The sequence below is a fragment of the Erinaceus europaeus genome, chromosome 13 (assembly GCF_950295315.1).
Source record: "Erinaceus europaeus chromosome 13, mEriEur2.1, whole genome shotgun sequence".
Taxonomy (NCBI): domain Eukaryota; kingdom Metazoa; phylum Chordata; class Mammalia; order Eulipotyphla; family Erinaceidae; genus Erinaceus; species Erinaceus europaeus.
Window position 1 is genome coordinate 89,094,889 of NC_080174.1, and position 16,553 is coordinate 89,111,441.

At 38.1% G+C, this 16,553-nt stretch overlaps 1 protein-coding gene across 2 annotated transcripts in view; it reads left to right on the forward strand.

The window, feature by feature from the left end:
- Positions 1-16,553, forward strand: part of LRRC7 (leucine rich repeat containing 7) — a 583,417-nt gene that overhangs the window by 416,208 nt on the left and 150,656 nt on the right. For both annotated transcript variants that reach the window (XM_016189360.2, XM_016189361.2), the window contains exon 11: positions 5,103-5,175. In XM_016189360.2, coding sequence (XP_016044846.2) covers positions 5,103-5,175 — 73 coding nt within the window. The remainder of the gene's footprint in view (positions 1-5,102; positions 5,176-16,553) is intronic.

Below are 16,553 nucleotides of genomic sequence, written 5' to 3' on the forward strand. Positions count from 1 at the left end.
ATTAAAGAGCTTAACTGTGTTAGAGGAGAATAAGTACATGGACCTGAGAAAATGGAACTGGGACCGTGATGAGCCCAGATCTACCTAGGAGCTTCATTTCTACAGTAGAGGGGGAAAAATTAGAAAGACTTTAAGCATAATAGGAATCTCAGTTTATAGAGGATCATGAGAGAAACCCCTTATCTCTAAAAAGAGACTTTAAAAACCTACTTGATCTGAGGCTCAGTGGAGGAAAGGAGAAAACAGATCAGACCCCCTGTTGAAAACTATGACAAGTCACAGCAGGTTTGGACAGGACCTATAATACTCACATGGTATGAGACTAACATATGCTAATGAAAGAAGGCCTGGCTCTAAGATACCAAGAGGTTGGTGGTCAAGGTGAGTTCATCAGAAAACTGCCAAACGGAGCAGTGAAAGTAGGCTTAAAAAAAAAAAAAATCATGGGGCCAGGTGGCGGCACACCTGGTTGAGTGCACATATTACAGTGCATAAGGACCTGGGTTCACCCCAGTCCCCACTTGCAGGGGGGAAGCTTCATGAGTGGTGAAGCAGGGCTGCAGGTGTCTCTCCGTTTCTCTCTCCTTTTCTCCCCCACCCCTCTCAATTTCTGGCCATCTCTATCCAATAAATTAAGATAATTTTTTTTTAATCACACTCTTGGAGCCATGTGGTGGCACACTTGGTTGAGCATACATGTTACAATGCACAAGGACCCAGGTCCAAGCCCCCAGTCCCCACCTGCAGGGGGAAACCTTCACGAATGGTGACAGGGCTGCAGGTGTCCTTCTGTCTTCCTTCTTCTCTATCTCACCTTTCCTTCTCAATATCTGGCTGTCTCTATCGAATAAAGATAATAAAATTTAGGGATTTGGGCAGTAGTGGAGTGGGTTAAGCGCTCATGGTGCAAAGCGCATGGACCGGCATAAGAATCCCGGTTCGAGCCCCCGGCTCCCCACCTGCAGGGGAATTGCTTCACAGGTGGTGAAGCAGTTCTGCAGGTGTCTGTCTTTCTCTCCCCCTCTCTGTCTTCCCCTCCTCTCTCTATTTCTCTCTGTCCTATCCAACAATGATGACATCAATAACAACAATAATAATAACTACAATAAAAAAACAAGGGCAACAGAAGGGAAAGTAAATAAATAAAATTTTTAAAAGATAATAAAATTTTAAAAAATAAAAATAAATGTAATATAAGCATGTATAGAACTTCCAATAAACTAAGAGGAGAATAACATCAATAAAATAGTAAGAACTTATAAAACAAAAACATAGGGCCCTGGCAGGGGTACACCCAGTTGAATACATATATTACCGTACTCAAAAACCCAGGTTCAAGCCCTGGCTTCCCACCTGCAAGGAGACACTTCACAAGTGCTGAAGCAGTTCTGCAGGTGTCTCTCTGTTTCTCTCCATCTCTACCACCTCCTCCCCTCTCAACTTCTCTCTGACCTATCAAAAAAAAAAAAAGAAATAAAAAGGCCACCAGGAGTGGTAGATTCCTTGAGCAGTCACCAAGCCCCAAAATAACCCTTGTGGCAATAAAAATTAAATAATAAGTAAATAGAAATGAACCAAAAACAAAACCTATGACCAAGAATGGGTAGTTATAAAAAAAAAAAGGGGGGGTGAGGCTGGTGGTGGCGCAAGTGTTACAGTGTGCAAGGACCTGGGTTCAAGCCCCCGACCCCCACCTGCAGGGGGAAAGCTTCACAAGTGGTGAAGCAGGGCTGCAGGTGTCTCTCTGTCTCTCTCCCTCTCTATCACCCCTTCCTCCTCGATTTCTCGCTGTCTCTATCCAAATAAATAAATAAATAAAGATAACTTTAAAAAAAAGAAAGCTTGGAACAGTAGAATAAGAGATGATGTAATTATGTACTTGGAATGTTTTCTTTTAAGAATAAAAAGAACAAGAGTCGGGCAGTAGTGCAGTGGGTTAAGCGCTGGTAGCGCAAAGCACAAGGACCGGCGTAAGGATCCAGGTTCGAGCCCTTGGCTCCCCACCTGAAGGGGGGTCGCTTCACAAGCAGTGAAGCAGGTCTGCAGGTGTCTGTCTTTCTCTCCCTCTCTGTCTTTCCCTCCTCTCTCCATTTCTCTCTGTTCTATCCAACAATGACAACATCAATAACAACAATGGGGAAAAAAAGGGCAACAACAACAGAAAAGAATAATAAAGGATATTTGCTGTCTGTTCTGGGGAAAGAAGCATGTGTAAGTGACAAACATTGTATTATACATATAACTTGCATTAAGCAGACTTGTCTTAGGACAAGTTAGTGGTATTGGATATCTATCATCTTCATCTAGAACCTGAATGGCTTCCCCATTAAATTAATTCTGGTGGAGGGTAGATAGCATAATGGTTATGCAAACAGACTCTCATGCTTGAGACTCTAACGTCCCAGGTTCAATCTCCCCCCCGTGCCACCATAATCCAGAAGTGAACAGTGTTCTGCTAAGAAAAAAAAAAGAAGAGAAGAGAAGAGAAAAATTAATTCTGCATTCTCCTCATATGATTTCTGGGCCCTACTGACATTTAAAGAAAATTGTACTTATACATCTGCAGATGCCAGACATCCTGATTACACATGTTAAATGCCTAACACTTTCAGAATTCCCTCCAAGGTCAAGAGAAATATTTGGGATGGAGAACTGAGAGCTCTCTGACATCAACCTAAAATAACATCCTTGATGTTCTCTTTCCTGGAGTAGTCAGTTTCTTTAGGTAGGTGGGAAGCTCTCTGAAGGAGGCTTTACATGTTTTACTTCCCAAAATAATTTATTTTATTCACTAAACAGCTAAGGATACAAGATTATAGTTATCTAAGTTCAGACTCTCCTTTTTCCCTTTTACAAGCTGGGTGACCAGCCAAAGACAGGCAACATAAACTCTTTATATCAGTCTCATCTATTAAATAGGGTAGTAATTTTATCAGCAACATAGAACTACTTGGATGAAAACATGAATTAATAGATATTACTTAGAAGAGGATCACATAGGGAGTCAGGCAGTAGTGCAGTGGGTTGAGCGCACATGGCGCAAAGCACAAGGACTGGCGGAAGGATCCCAGTTCGAGCCCCCAGCTCCCCACCTGCAGGGGAGTCGCTTCACGGGTGGTGAAGCAGGTCTGCAGGTGTCTGTCTTTCTCTCCTCTCTGTCTTCCCCTCCTCTCTCTATTTCTCTCTGTCCTATCCAACAACGACATCAACAACAGTAATGATAACCACAACAAGGCTAAAGCAACAAGGGCAACAAAAGGAAAAAATGGCCTCCAGGGGCAGTGGATTCACAGTGCAGGCACTGAGCCCCAGCAATAATCCTGGAGGGGAAAAAAGAAGAAGAAGATCACAAAGTAAGTGCATACTCTCTCTCTCTCTCTCCCTCTCTCTCTCTCTCTCTCTCTCTCTCTATGTCTCCCCCCCTCCCTTTTCACAACTGATAAAGAAGGAAGAACTTTCACATTGCCAGAAGCAATAGCACATACACACACACAAAAAAAAAAAAAAAAACTGAAGAGATTTTAGTCACCTTTGAGCATAGATGAATACAGTCAGGGGCAAACTTCAGAGGTAAAATCCTATGTGCTGTCATTTCCAGCTATATCCTGGGGTTATAAGCAAATATATATAAAGCTCCAAATACTATAAATATTTTCTCACTGCATTCTCATATAGTAACATTTCTCTCCACTAGAGCAGACTCTAAGTGCTTTTGAACTTACTCAGATATAAAGTGCACCAACAGCTTTATCTCAATCTTTTAATAACTTACCTTCTGCCATTTAAGTGATGTTCAAAATAACTGAGATGATGGGTATGGATGGCCAAGAGCAGTGCCTCTCAAAGCACATTCTCAGAGCAAGTCATTTTACCAGAGACTCTGAATTTGTGCACACGCACAAATCACACAGAAACTCTGAAGTGCCACTGCTACATTAAAGCATTAAAAACTCCTTTTAAAACTTCATTAAATGCATCTGTGAATTTTGCCTGACTCAAGTATTTTCCCAAACTCATTTGACTAGGGAAACTACTCTGTCAGAACATTTTTTTTCTCTAAAACTAGAAATTTATAGAATATTCATATGCATAATTCCAACTGTAAAATAAAATTAACCAGTTTATTGCTTTGCCTTGGGCAACTGACTATTTAAGTCATATTGAGAGGGTGAGTTGTGCTGTGACTGGGCAAAGCCAGCAGTTCAGTTCCTCAGTGACAATAGCTCATTAAAGACCTGGGAGTAAAGCAAGCGGTAAGGGTACAGAAGGCAGAAATCAGACAGTAAGAGTGACAAGTGGCTGCACCTTCCATTCTTAGTCATTTTTGTCTGACATATTACAAATTGCAAGTTTTTGTTCTTCTGCTGATTTGAGTCAAGGATTTATGGTAACAAAACCAGTGAGGAATGCCTTGCATTTTCAGAGTCCATCATTGTCTAAGCATTGCACTGTAATTCCTTAGTAGTCAGTTGTCAATTATCAGGATTAATTCAGATTTGTTTTTGATTTGTATCGCAGCAGGGATGTCTGTCATTGGTACTTAAGAGTTAATTAAATATTAAATCACAGCTGGCTTGAAGAATTCCACTGACTCCATTTGCCACAGAACAGAAAAAGGAGAAAAACTGTGGCAGTAGTGTTGTCAGCTCCGGGTTCTGAAGAGCCTTATGTTTTGTTTACTTGTCTGCATTGATGTCCTTGAACAACCAGTGATATAAAGAAATTTTCTTTTTTTATTTTTTTTATTATCTTTATTTATTGGATAGAGACAGCCAGAAATCTAGAAGGTAGGGGAGACAGAGAGGGAGAGAGAAAGAGAGACATCTGCAGACCTGCTTCACCCATTGTGAAGCTTTTTCCTTTCAGGTGGGGACTTGGGGCTTGAACCTGGGCCCTTGAGCACTGTAACATGTGTTCTCAACCAGGTGTGCCACCACCCAGTCCCATAAAGAAATTTTCTGCTTTTAAGTCAAAAGCCGACTATCCACGGTTAAGCAAAGTACAATGAGCATGCTGAGCATTCATCTCATAAGATTTCTATTTTATTGATGTTTCCTCTCAAGAATCTGCTCTTCCATATTAATACATTTTCTCTGTTTTAGGATTATTGAAAAAACTAACTACCCTAAAAGTAGATGACAATCAACTTACAATGCTACCCAATACCATCGGAAAGTAAGTGGCAAAGTTTTATCCTAGTTGATCTCTTTAAAGTCAGAAACAAAAGGATATGTTGGGTTTTCCATTTCAAAACATGTTTTACTAGATACTGATCATCTTCATTCGACGTACTTAGGTCATATTCTATAGAGTTATATACTTGACGATCACTGTTAATTTAGTTTTATATCTGGACATTGCACTGATACTTAACTGTGTAACACCACTACAAATACTTTACAGGACTCACAAAGCCATCACCTAAACCATTAACTATAACAGCTGGAGTAATTTTCTAGGTACTATACATTGGATGTATTGACTGAGTAACAGCTGTAGAGTCACTTGAGTATCTTACAAAAATAAATCATGTTTATGAGGTACAAGTTACCATTACACTATTATGTTATCATATATTTATAGCTCAATGTACTTTTAGGAACAGAAAAGTGATGAATTGGTTCTAATTAAACTTTTCAGCTTCAAGATAAGAGGACATAATCACCTTTGTAAGGATAAAATACATTCCATTCATTTGAGAACAATTTCCAAATCAACTTTTATTGATTTACCATTGATGTGCAATACCATAAACTTTCCCAAATACATCTGCATACCTCTACGTGCACATGCGATTTACCACAAATTCCTAGAACCAGTATACTATCAACATGGCTTCTTATAACCATTCTTCTCTCTCCCGTACCACCCTTTGGTAACCAGCATATTTATTTAAGTCTCAGAATTAGTTTTATTGTATTTTGTGCATTTGTTGGAAGCAAGTTATTTTTAATTTGATATTATCACTAATATTTGGTTCCCAAGTCTTTTAAAATATATATATTATTACCAAGGTTTCACTGAAGTACTTGTTTAAAATGTGTTTAAAGTAGTAAATCAACAAGGTGTCTTCATTCTAAAATTATGTAAGATCATATCATCAAGATCTTGCCCACTTCTCAGTGTGAAGAACAATATAAATCTGCAGTTTAACATATCCGAATACACTTCAGGATGAAGTAGAGATAATATAGCTTTTTTAAAAAGATTAGATATAACTAACATACAATAAACTGCATGTTGGAAGTTTTCAATTCCAAAGACATTTCTCATGTTTCCCTTACACTGTGCTGATCTGACAAGTAGCCACTGACTTGGAAAGCCTTAGAATGAGTGTGTGGAATAGTTGGAATAAGTTCAAAATTTGGAGTCTCAACCATTTTAAAATCAAAATTCATCCATCAATAACTTTCTCTCTACAGTTACTTCCATGTTCTCAACTATGAGGTAGAGAAATTTGATTTTCCTTGGAGTGCACAAAAGCCACTGATGTGTTTATTATTGATCTGATACTTCTTTAAGAAATCTCTATCTTGGGGCCAAGCGGGGGCACACCTGGTTGAGCACACATGTCACAATGCTCAAGGACTCAACTGCAGGGGGAGAGCTTTGCAAGTGGTGAAGCAGGGCTGCAGGTGTCGCTCTGTCTCTTTCCCTTCTCTACCACCCCCTTCCCTCTCAATTTCTGGCTGTCTCTATCCAGTAAATAAATTAAATAAATAAAATAAATTTTTTTAAAGAATAAATCCCTATCTTATTGTATCTTTAGCTCTGACCTTTTTCTTCAGGTCAACACATAGAAAATTGAGTTCATCCTCAGTCTCTTTATTAAAGTTGACATATTGCAGGGTAGGGGTACATAACATATGGTTCTGCAAAGAGACTCTCATGCCTGAGGCTCCTAAGTCCCAGGTTCAATTCCGCGCTCCACCGTAAGCCAGAACTGAGCAGTGCTCTGGTAAAAAATAAAAAATAATAATTCTGTGCATCACCATAGACCAGAGCTGTAGGGAGTGCTCTGGTTACAAAAAAAATAAATAAATAAAACAAACATTAATGTGTGACATATTGTCATTACTCAAACTTCTTATATCAATGAACCACCTTAGCTCTGGAAAGACTATTTGTTTTAAGTTTGATAACCAGGAAATAGACTAATAAAAGTTGCTTTTTTTAAGTGCACAACTGAATTTGGAAGCTAGATTATTTGCCTACTTTGTCTTCTTCTCATTTTGATTTTTTAAAACTGACAATTCTTTCCGTATGAAAAGTATAAAATATATTCAACAATAATTATAAATGGGCCTGGTCAACTCAGGGATCTATTGTGACTTCAAAGGATGAATATGAAAGGTTTTATCATAAAGTATAGATTATATTTTAGTTATTTTCTGGGCCATGATTTTCATTTGATTTTTGTTGTTGTTGTTTTTGTTGTTTGTTTGTTTCAGGTAAAATAAAAATAAAGTGCTATAAAAAATTAATAAAAAGCAGTAGGGAGGATCTGGAAATTCTTTTTTTTGTTGTTTTTTATTTTTTATATTACAGAATTACATGTTTACAGGAGTTTGAATCCACACCATTCCCACCACCAGAGTTCTGAATCTTCACTCTTCCCACTGCAATACACCACAGTTCCCCTAAAGTTTAGACATGGGACAACCATCTTCTCTACAACATCTGTCCACATTTATACATAGTTGCCCCTTCTTTTCCTGATTCAAGCCTCTCTTTCCCTCTAAAACCACTCATGACATCATAACTACCTCCATATGTCCCTCTCCTTTTCCTTCTCCCTCTGGGTGCTGGTGGAGCCGGAGTGCAGAGTCCTCTTATCTTCATCCTATCACTTCTCTCCCGCTGGGACTATGGATCAAAGTTGCTTTTGGGGAGCAGAAGGTAGGAGTTCTGGCTTCTGTAGCTGCTTCTCCGCTGAGTATGGGCGTTGACAAGTCGATCCACACCCCCTGCCTGTTTATATCTTTCCCTAGTGGACCAGAGCTCTGGAGATGCGAGGGTCCAGGACACACTGGTGAGGTCGTCTGCCCAGAGAAGTCAGGGTGGAGTCATAGTAGCATCTGCAGCCTGGTGTCTAGAAGGTGGCATGACCTAAGTTGATACAAGATGGTTAATGAACAGGAAGCAGAAAGTAGGATCAGAGCAGATGAGATTAGGAATTTTAGGGTAGAAGAAAGCTAGGGAAACCATTTTATGCATGTTTGGAAATTCTTTATACATTCTCCTGTACCTTCTACTCATTTTTATGGAGAACCTAAAATAGTGCTAAAAATAAGGCTAGTGTAAAAGAAGAAAAAAAAGGCAGGAAAAAAATTACTAGCAAGACCTGGATATTCAGACTTGGATATTTGTCAGATATTTTGTCAAAAATGAGCAAGTAATATTGTCACTTCAAGGACAATAACCAGCAGTCTTTACTGTTGACAGTGAAATATGAGCCAACAAGCAAACATCAGAATTTTGGAAAATGTTCAAGGCCAGGCGGTGGCGTGCCTGGCTAAGCACTCACGTTACAGAATTTGGGAAAATGTGTATCAGCCACTGTGAGCTTGACAACTTCCCAATACTTAGAGGCTCTTTTTGGGGGGGAGGGGAGGGAGTGAATGGTTTACAATACAGGCGTTAGTACATGAGTACAATTTCCCATCTCACCATGATAGGGGTCTGCACAATTCTCTCACCCCCAGCTAAGGTCCTTTCCCAGGTACCAGGACCTGAGCCCTTGTACCTCTCCCTGTGCTCTGGGAAGCCCAAAGCCCTTAGTTTTGGTGCCATGCAGCTGACCAGTCCAAGTTTTTTTTTTTAGTGTTTCCTTTTTTTCCTTTTTCTCTCCTTGTGTTTGTAAGACTACTGTAAAATTAGTGAATATGGTTTTCTTACAGACTTTATTTTGAAATATATCAACATTTGGTAAATCTGTTCAACTCTGTGAAGCAACCGTTTTGAAATAGTTTTGAAATAGCTATTTGTCCGAGAGGTGGCACAGTGATAAGGCCTTGGACTCTCAAGCATGAGGTCCTGAGTTCGATCCCTAGCAGCACATGTACCAGAGTGATGTCTGGTTCTTTTTCTCTTTTCCTATCTTTCTCATTAATAAATAAATAAAATCTTTATAAAAAAAAAAAAAAAGACAAGAAATGGCTAATGCATGAGTCCTAAAATTATGAGTTGGCTAATGAGATGGTTCAGTCTTCAGCAATGCCTGTCTGTATCAGAGCAGTGCTCTGGTTTCTTTCTCTCCAAAAAAGAGCCTTTAAAAAAAAATCAGACACCAATATATTATTTCAGTGTTAATATGAAGAATAAGAAAATTCACTGTCTTACTTTAGATTCAACATCACCCTCTACCATAGGACACTAGATCCCACCCACCCCTCCTACCCTTAGCATGGTCCTGGCTTTCTTGATTTGTAATAACCTAACAATTAAAACATACAAGAAGGATTCGTTTCCATCGGTTTTCCAAACTGAAATACATACATATGACTTTCCGTGTCAAATGACTAGTAAAATCTGATGTTTTCAGAGGTGAGCCTTTACTTGTGGTGGGAGTATCACAGACGATCGCATATCAGATCAAGTGCAAAACCACCATTGTCATATGCACTGCCTTGTATAACCACCATTGTCATATGCACTGCCTTGTATAACCACCATTGTCATATGCACTGCCTTGTATAACCACCATTGTCATATGCACTGCCTAGTTTTCTCCTTCACTGTATGGTCCAGAACTTTAGAAATGGGACATTTGTGGGCTTTGGATATTTTATAATTGGAGCACTTCCTCCCACATACATGTAATGTTTGTTTTCTTATAATACCATCCTTTGAAGGATACAGAATATTTCCTTTGATAGTGTGTTGTTGTCTTTTAATGAATACATCTATTACTGTTAATATTTGTAGAGTACCAATATTAAGAGTAATGAAGTTAATCTTCTTCACCTCCATTTGGATGGAGCTTGACGGAATCTTACTAAGTGCGATAAACTAGAAAGAGGATGAATATAGAATTATCTCACTCATAGGTAGAACTTAAGTAACTAGAACAGAGAAGGGAAGCATAAAGTAAATTCTAGAACAGTTTGGTATATTGCACCCATGAAAAGAGCTCTGGGGAAGAAAGACAGGGAGAAAGGCAAAGGCAAAGGTCCTTTCAGGTCCTGGTACATACTGATGGGCCTGATCTGGGGTGAGACTGTTCTGCAGACACCTATCTTGTGAGATGAGAAGTTGTACCTATGTGCCAACAACTGTGCTGGAAACCATTAATCTCCCCCCCAAAAAATAAAAATATAAAGAGAGAGAGAAAGACACATTATATAAGGTATTTTAAAAACAAAATCTGATTATGAAAATAATTCACATTTACTCAGATTATCATTGCCATTCAAAATAGGTAAAATACTGATTTTTAAAAGAAGTTTTACACATTATGAAAGGAAGTATACTTTAAAGTAGTGATCCCTGAAGTTCAGAATCTGGTAACTTGTTAAAACAAAAAGCAGATTCGGAATTAATAGTTTAGAGTCAGTCTCAGACTATGCATTTGTAGCAAACTCCCTAGCGATGGGCACAGAACATCTATTCCTGGGTACACACACTGAGTAGAAAGGTTTTAAACAAAGACCTTTCAAATTTCACATGTAACATTTAAAAGCACACACAACAGGCATGTAAGTTAAATTCACGTATTCAGTAAAGCTTTGCCTCAGGTCACATATCAATAAAAGTGGCGCTCCTAGAAGTTATAATTCTTGAAATTAAACATAACAACAACAGCTCTGAATTAACATTCTAAAAATATTCTCTGCATAATCCTTTTCTTTTGATTTCCATGAATTAGTCTTGGTTGGAAGATATCCATTAATACTCACTTACCAAGCTAATAGGGAAGAAAAATTGTAAATATACTACATAGACAACTCATATTTTCACTTCAGTATTATTTATGATCACTAGAAGTCATTAGATATCATTAAACTTCTTAATACTCGAGGTAGTAATAAATAGGAAAATCAATGACTTTGTATTTCCTTTCCTTAGTTCACTTTTAATCTGTATCATAAGTAATGCAATTCAGTAGAAAATATTCAGACAGGCTTGGGTGCCAATTGAGGTGTGTGAACTTAATATCTGTTATTTGATAATACCTAATATATAGAACTGCAATGATGATTACATGTAAGCTATGCCTCTGGTATAGATATGACACACCATGAAAATTGTTATTTTTTTTGGCTTATTATTTTTTTACTAGGATAGAGACAGAGAAATAGAGCAAGAGAGGAGGAGGATGGAGAAGAAAGAGAGACACCTGTATCATTGCTCCACTTACGAAGCTTCCCCCTTGCAGATGGGGTGTTGGAGCTTGAACCTGGGTCTTTGCACATGATAATTCATGCACTTTACTGGGTGTGCCATGATCAGGCCCCTTCAAAATAAATCTTAAACAATCTGAAATTTTTGAAACACGCAAAAGCTATGCTGCTTATAATGTATGGGGTTTTTTTTGTTTGTTTGTTTTTACCAGACACAGCCCAACCAAGAAGGGGAATTGGAACAGTTTTTTTTTAACTGTGGGGCAAGGGCAGGGCAATATGGGAGGGACAGACAGGAAGCTGCAATGTCATCTACTTATTTCCTTGTACCCTACAGAAAGACCTGTGGATTCAGGTCTGTAGAAGGTCAATGTCTCATGTAGACACTTCCTCTTTCCCAACCTCTCTGTCACTCTACTTCATTAAAATGTGTTATTTCATGTAAATAAATCTAACAGACAAAATCTAAAAATTACTAATAATTGATTGAGAAGGTACTGGTTTGTGATTCAGTCATATTTCATATTATTGTGTAGAAGTGTATTAGCATATATTTAGTAAGAAAGGTTATAAGAACTAGAGAGAGAGATTACATTTGCTGACAAATTGTTTGAGTAGTATTCCATTGTGTACATATACCACAACTTTCTTAGCAACTCATCTGTTGTTACTTCCAAGTTAAACAGTCACCAAAGAAGAAACCCAAAGTGCCAACAGACCTATGAAAATATGCTTAACTCATGGATTACTAGAGAAATGCAAATAAAGACAACAATGAGACACCACATCACTTCTGTGAGATCAGAAAGTACAGTCACAACAAATGTTGGAGAGGTTATGGGGGTAAAGGAACCCTTTTACATTGCTGTGAAAATGTAAATTTCTCCAACTCCATTAGAGAACAATACAGAGAACTGTTATAAGGCTAGAAATGGACCTACCTGATGACCCAGCAATTCATTTCCTGAGTGTATACCCTAAGGAAATTAACTCATCCATCCAAAGAGATCTGTGTATACCTATGTTCACAGCAGCACATTTGTAATAGCCCTTATGCAATATCTAACAAGACAGAAATCAATACTCAGCTATACTGTTGCATGATTACTATACATATTTCTTATTTCAGAGATCACTAAGGAATGTGTGTTTCATACCTACTAGCTTTTCTCTCTACCTAGAGATAAACTTAAGAGACTACAAAGTTCTCACTTCGTACAGACTAACAAAACTATCAAGCCAACAGAAACAATGAAAAACATCTGAACAGTATGACTTTCTTGAAAGAGCTATGATAACCTAGTCTCAGAAAACAAATATTAAAACAAAAATATCTCTATAAATTTCATCAGAGCACTGCTGGGATTTCTGGTAAAAAAAAAAAATCACTGCTCATTGACAGCAGGAACATGAAAGACACAAGTGGATATTATTGCACCATACTGCCAGAAGATGCCATGTTTACAGTTGCTTCAAATACACACAAAATGTTTTAAGGGCCCACACAGAACTGCTCAGGTGCCAGGTTACTTAAGAAAATTAACTTGGAACTGCTGTGTAGGGTTATAGAAGTCACAGGTTCTTGAATGAACCTTGGGGTTGGGGAGAACCAGGGAACTAAACATTGTACACATGTACAATGACTAGAAAGTCAGTCAGACTCTATAAAGTGCCTCAAATTGCTATAGAGACCCTGGTGAATGTGGTCAGACTTCCCTACAGGTGGGGAAAAATGATATTGGCCTCACAGTAGCATTTCTATTTTCAGAAAATAGTCGGGAAGATAAGAATGAGGTCTAGGATCCCTCCACACCTCTCAACCGCAGACTATGGTTATGTTTAAAGGACATCAGATGCCATTATACTCCCTTCTTTCATCAAAGGCCCTCGCCTCCCTCACAACCCACGTGCACAACAGAACCCATAGACATCTATAGACCAATAACAGAAACTAAAACAGATAAGTCAAACTAGGAAAACATCAGTTGTGGAAAATCAGTATGATGGTCAGACAGTTAGTGATGGCACAGATCCAGAGGATCTGTCAGAGAAAGAATTTAAAAAATATTCTGTCGGGAAACTAAAAGGAACACAAAGTTCTTGATATAATCTGGAGAAATGAATTAATGAAGTTCAGGACTTCAAACATTCACTCAAGAAGAGCTTAGAAAACATTAAAATAGATACAGGGTGTGAAAGACACTTTGATGTATTCCAGTCTCTAAAATAACAAGTAAGGAAGTTGGCATACAGAAGAAAGAACACCAGGCACAGAAAACAAAATGGCCCGGGCTAAGTGCATGTGGCACAAAGCACAAGGACCAGCATAAAGGTCCTGGTTCGAGCCCCTAGCTACCCACCTGCAGGGGGAGTCACTTCACAAGCAGTGAAGCAGGTCTGCAGGTGTCTATCTTTCTCTCCTCCTCTCTCTCTTCCCCTCCTCTCTCCATTTCTCTCTGTCCTATCCAACAACAATGACATAAATAACAACAACAATAATAACTACAACAATTTAAAAAGGGCAACAAAAGGGGAAATAAATAAATAAATATTAGAAAATTAATTTTTAAAAAAAGGAGACAAAATGACCACACTGACTCCAAAGTAGAAGGAGGGGGGGGGGAAGGTTTAGGGAAAATAAAACAACTCTCCAAGAGGATGGAAACATTAGAAACTATATTTAAAGAAATAACAGTGTAAAATTTACCAAATCTGAAATCAAGTCAGAATGTAGATGTTCAGGAAGCAGAGAGAACTCCCACATTCCTAAACACAAATAGATTTCCACCAAGACACTATCAAAAGTCAAGAAGAAAGAAAAAAGTTTGCAAATGTCTAAGGAAAAAGAAGGAAGTGATTTTTAAAAGCAGCACAGTGAGACTGTCATTGAACTTTTTAGCAGACTTTTTACCATACTAACCAGGAGGGAGTAGAGTGGTATATTAAAGGTGATAAAGGACAACCACTGCCAGTCACACAGACTTTCCCCTGCAAGACCATCTTTTAAATATGAAAGATAAGTAAAAATAATACCATATGTACAGAAACTAAAGGTATTTGACATTACAAGAACTTCTCTGTAAAGGTTACTGAAAAGAGTTGCCACAGAAAAGCAAACAAGGGATACTTAACTCCCAACTAGATGATTCACAATAAAACAGTCCCAAAAACAAAAGTCCATAGAAATATGAGACAATTTTGAAGTGTGAAAGAAGAATAAGACATAGATAGTTGCTTTTCTAGCAAACACTAATGAGACAATAATAGTTTAAAAAATCTTCTAGATATATTTTATATATGTATATAAATTATATATAATACTTTTATAGATAACACACTGGTGTGCATAATCCTCTATGTCTTTTTAAATAATCTCACCTTCTCTATAGTCCTTTAATATTTTCTGCATCTTTTTCTTTGTTTTCCTCACCCTAGTTGTCATTTCATATGTTGTTTCTTTAATTTGGTATTTATTTCTGAAATCGTTCTTCCCTTTTACTGTATTCCTTTACAGCACTCTACTAGTATTATTTCTTACATACCCCTTCTTTTTTTTTTTTTTTTACTAACAGCCATATCTGGATATCTGTCCATCTCTTCCCTTAGTGTGCATGTTTTTATTCACCATATTTTTTGTGAATTAAAATTCATATATTTTATTCTTTGCAATGACTTTTTCTGTTTATTACCTTTGCGTACTAGAGATTGCTGCCATTTTCTTATAATGTAGTATCTTGCAAGTATTTCATATTCAGTTTTTGTATCATTTATATTTGAATGAGTTTTCTGGAAATAACTGAGGGTGAGGTGGGGGGCAGATTACCCAGTAAAGCATTTGCTGTTGTTGTATGAAGACCTGGGTTTGAGCCCTTCCACTACAAGGAAACACCATGGAAGGCACCAGGCAAGTTCCACAGTGTGGTGGAGCAGTACTATGGTGATTACACTGTCCCTTCCTTCTCTCTTTGTCCTTCTCTTAGCAAATGAGAGAGAGAGGGAGAGAGAGACAGACAGACAGAGAGAGAGAGAGAGAGAGAGGTCTGGTTCATGGAACAGCTCAGTGGTATCTGTATCCTAGAGGACTTGATTTCATCCTCTGGCTTTTTTTTTTTCTCTTATTTTTTTTCTTCTTCTTTTTACCATAGCACTTTTTAAGCTCTGGTTTGTGGAGGTTCCTGGAATTGAACCTGAAACTGTGGAATCTCACATGAAAATTTTTTTGCATAGAGTTAGTTCTACCTTCCACACCCTGATTCTGAATTTAAAAAAGAAAAAAGTAGGGACTTTTTTTTTAAAGATTTTTTAAAATATTTATTTATTTTTGTTGTTTTATTGTTGTAGTTATTATTTTTGTTATTGATGTTGTTGTTGGATCGGACAGAGAGGAATGGAGAGAGGAGGGGAAGACAGAGAGGGAGAGAGAAAGACACCTGCAGATCTTCTTCACCACCTGTGAAACGACTCCCCTGCAAGTGGGGAGACGGGCTCGAACCAGGATCCTTACGCCTGTCCTTGAGCTTTGCATCAAGTGTGCTTAACCTGTTGTGCTACAGCCTGACTCCCAAAATGTAGGAAAGTTTTATCCTTTCGGTTTTTGTATTCAAGGACTCTTATTGCTACAGTTTATGTCTGTTACCAAATGACCTGCATTTATCTGAAATGCAACTACTGGGTGGTTTCTCTCATATGTGAAATATAGAGAATTGAAGCACAGGGCCAAGTGGTGGTGCACCTGGTTGAGCGCACATGTTACAATGCACAAGAATCTGGGTTCGAGCCCCCAGTCCCACCTGCAGGGGGAAAGCTTTGCGAGTAGTGAAGCAGGGCTGCAGGTGTCTCCCCCCAACACCCTCCCAATTTCTTGCTGTCTCTATAAAGGTTTTAAAAAACTGAGAAATTAATCATATGAATTTGTGAAAAAATAACCAAATTGTTATTGAGACTTTGTGAAAACTATACTTGGCTGGGGGAGCCGGTATGGAGTTGAGGAGGGGGTCACAGAACTGTGGTATAACTGTGGTGTACATAACCATGTAAACTTATGATCTTGTAAACCATTATTAAATAACCAATACAAATAAAAGCTTAAATGTCCACTTTGAAAACTGGGATTATACTGACCAAAGATCTTTAAAATCTCTTCACCGCAGTAAACACTGCTACTGCTTCTTATAAATATTTAGGCAAGTGGAAAAATAGTAAAGGTAACAT